The sequence below is a fragment of the Entamoeba nuttalli genome, assembly GCF_000257125.1.
Source record: "Entamoeba nuttalli P19 unplaced genomic scaffold asmbl_2541, whole genome shotgun sequence".
NCBI lineage: Eukaryota > Evosea > Mastigamoebida > Endamoebidae > Entamoeba > Entamoeba nuttalli.
In genome coordinates, this window is record NW_008575405.1 from 1 (window position 1) to 2,487 (window position 2,487).

The following is a 2,487-nucleotide window of genomic DNA, read 5'->3' on the forward strand; positions in this document are numbered from 1 at the left end:
AAACATAAAATTCTCTGGTTTTGTTATTTCTTCTTTTTATCTTTTTTCTCCTTTTCTTCTCTCTTTTTTTTCTTATCATTACTACTAGTATCAGTTTTGATTTTCTTCTTTGATTTTTCTCCATCAGAATCAGACTCATTAATATGAAAAGATACAATTGAGAATTTGCTGGTATGAGATTCATTAATTGATTCAGGAACAAGTTGTTGACTTCTATCATTAATAGAAGTAGAATTAGGTGAATTACTACTGTTACTAGAAGATCCATGTGAAGAATTAAAAGAAGTTCTTGGTGATATTCTGGGTGAAAAACGAGGTGAAGCTCTAGGAGAATGACTTGGTGTTAATTTACGAAAAAGGTCTTTTATTTTTCCCACCTTTGATTTACATTTTTCTTTTTCATTATCGAGTTGTGGAGATGAAGATTTTGATCCAGAATTAGGAGATTCCGTTGAAGAAGAAAACTCTTGTTTATTATCATCAATTATTACAACTTTAACTTGTCTTGGAGTAATGGATTTCATAAATTGAAGTTTTTTAGGAAAGCCACCTTTTTCATTAAAAACTTTAATAAAACTTTCTGGTGTTATAGAACCAACATATGGTGATTCAGTAAGAACATTAACAATCTGACCATTATAAAATGCATGCATAAAAGCTTTGTAATACATTTGATTATCACAGATATTTTCTTCTATACCATTAAAAGCAAGATCAACATATTCTTTTCCTTTCATTGTCATTACTTTACCATATTCTTTATAAGGAACTTCTCTTGGTGGTATTTTATATCCTTCTATAGCTGTTCCTAAAATGAATGGATGAGCAAGAGCTTGATCAGGAGTTAAACGGTCTTTTGGATTATATACAAAACAACGAAGTAAGAAATCATAAAGTGAAGCACGAATTTCTTTAACTTCATCAATTTCAGTTGAACTAACTTTCATTGGATTTTTTTCAATAAGATCTTTAAGAGAATGATAAGAAAAATAATGTCTATTTGGTATAAGTCTAATATTTTTCTCTGCTTCATATTGAAATTGTTCTTTAAATTCATAATTACCATCCCTCAAATTAAAAAATTCTTTTGTTCGTGTTCCATTCTTTAACATTTCATTAGGCAACATTCCTAACATATCTATCATTTTAAATAATAAGTTATATTCACTTGTTCCAGCAAATAATGGAATTCCAAGGAAAAATTCTGCTGCTATACATCCTACAGACCACATATCAATTGCACATGAATAAGGTAATCCTAAAACAATTTCTGGTGCTCTGTAATGTCTAGATTGGATATATGTGTTCATTGTGAAATTTTCAAAACATGCTGACCCAAAGTCAATCAATTTAATGTTTGAGGTAGCTCCTTGTAATAAAATATTTTCTGGTTTTACATCACAATGAACTATATTAGCATGTGACAATGTTCTTAATGCTCTTAATATTTGAAAAAGAAATTTTCTGATAGTTGTAATAGAGAATCCTTTATTCTTATTTTCTTTCATAAGATGATATAAGTCTTTTCCTAATAATTCTGTAACAATACAAATATGGTTATAATACATAAAATGATCTTTTATCATAAGTATTTTGTTATTATGTCCTTGGTCATAAAATGTATTTAACTATATTTATTAGTATGTTTCTTTATACTTTTAGTTTTATTAAACAAACAATCATTAAAACACTTACTTCAATCAATCCTTGACGAAAATATGCTGTATGATTTTTTAATACCTTTATTGCAACTTCTTTTCCTTTATCTAATAAATCAACACATTTAAATACTTGACCAAATGTTCCTTGACCAAGTGGTTCAATAACTCTATATTTTGTTAATTTAGAATTATCCATTGAACATTCAGGACCTTCAAGAGAAGTGAGTGTCCCAATAATATCTCCTTTTCTAATAATCAAGTCATTAATTTCATTATCTCGTTGTTGATTTAACATAGGTATAGATGGTGAGGTAATGATAAGTTCTTCATTAGGTAAACATCTATTAAACGTTGTTAATATTGAAGCAGTCAATTGTTTTGTTATTCCAGAAGTCTTTGGGGATAATTGATTAGAAAGGGGTATTGTTTCTATTCTCCTGAAAATACCTCGTTCATTCATTTCTCAATTTAAAATGTATTTTTTTGATGAAGATGACCTTTAGCTTCTTTTCCCGTTTTTTTCCCTTTTGGACATACCTTTTTTTCTTTAAAATTATTTCCAAAACTTAAAATTACACATCAAATTTATAAATAGAATTTTTCTATTTTAATTATATCATAAACTATTTGGTACTGTTCTTTTAACTATAACTATAGTTTCTTTTGACTCATTTTATTTCTAAAATTAGAACAATTTATTTTACAAATCTCTTTCTAAATTATTTTTTATCTTCATTTTTTTTATTCTTTTTCATATTGGAATTTCTTCTGTTTATTTTTATTGAAACAGAAGAAATATAAAATATGATTTAATCTTGTGGCACTG

General features: G+C 27.0%; 1 protein-coding gene across 1 annotated transcript; it reads right to left on the reverse strand.

Moving 5' to 3' along the window:
- Positions 1-23: 23 nt before the first annotated feature.
- On the reverse strand, positions 24-2,121 carry ENU1_031590 (serine/threonine-protein kinase, putative; the record flags this gene model as incomplete). Its single annotated transcript, XM_008857319.1, has 2 exons — positions 24-1,628; positions 1,678-2,121. The coding sequence occupies 2 exons, from the start codon at positions 2,119-2,121 to the stop codon at positions 24-26; spliced, it is 2,049 nt and encodes a 682-aa protein (XP_008855541.1).
- Between the last annotated feature and the right edge of the window lie 366 nt (positions 2,122-2,487).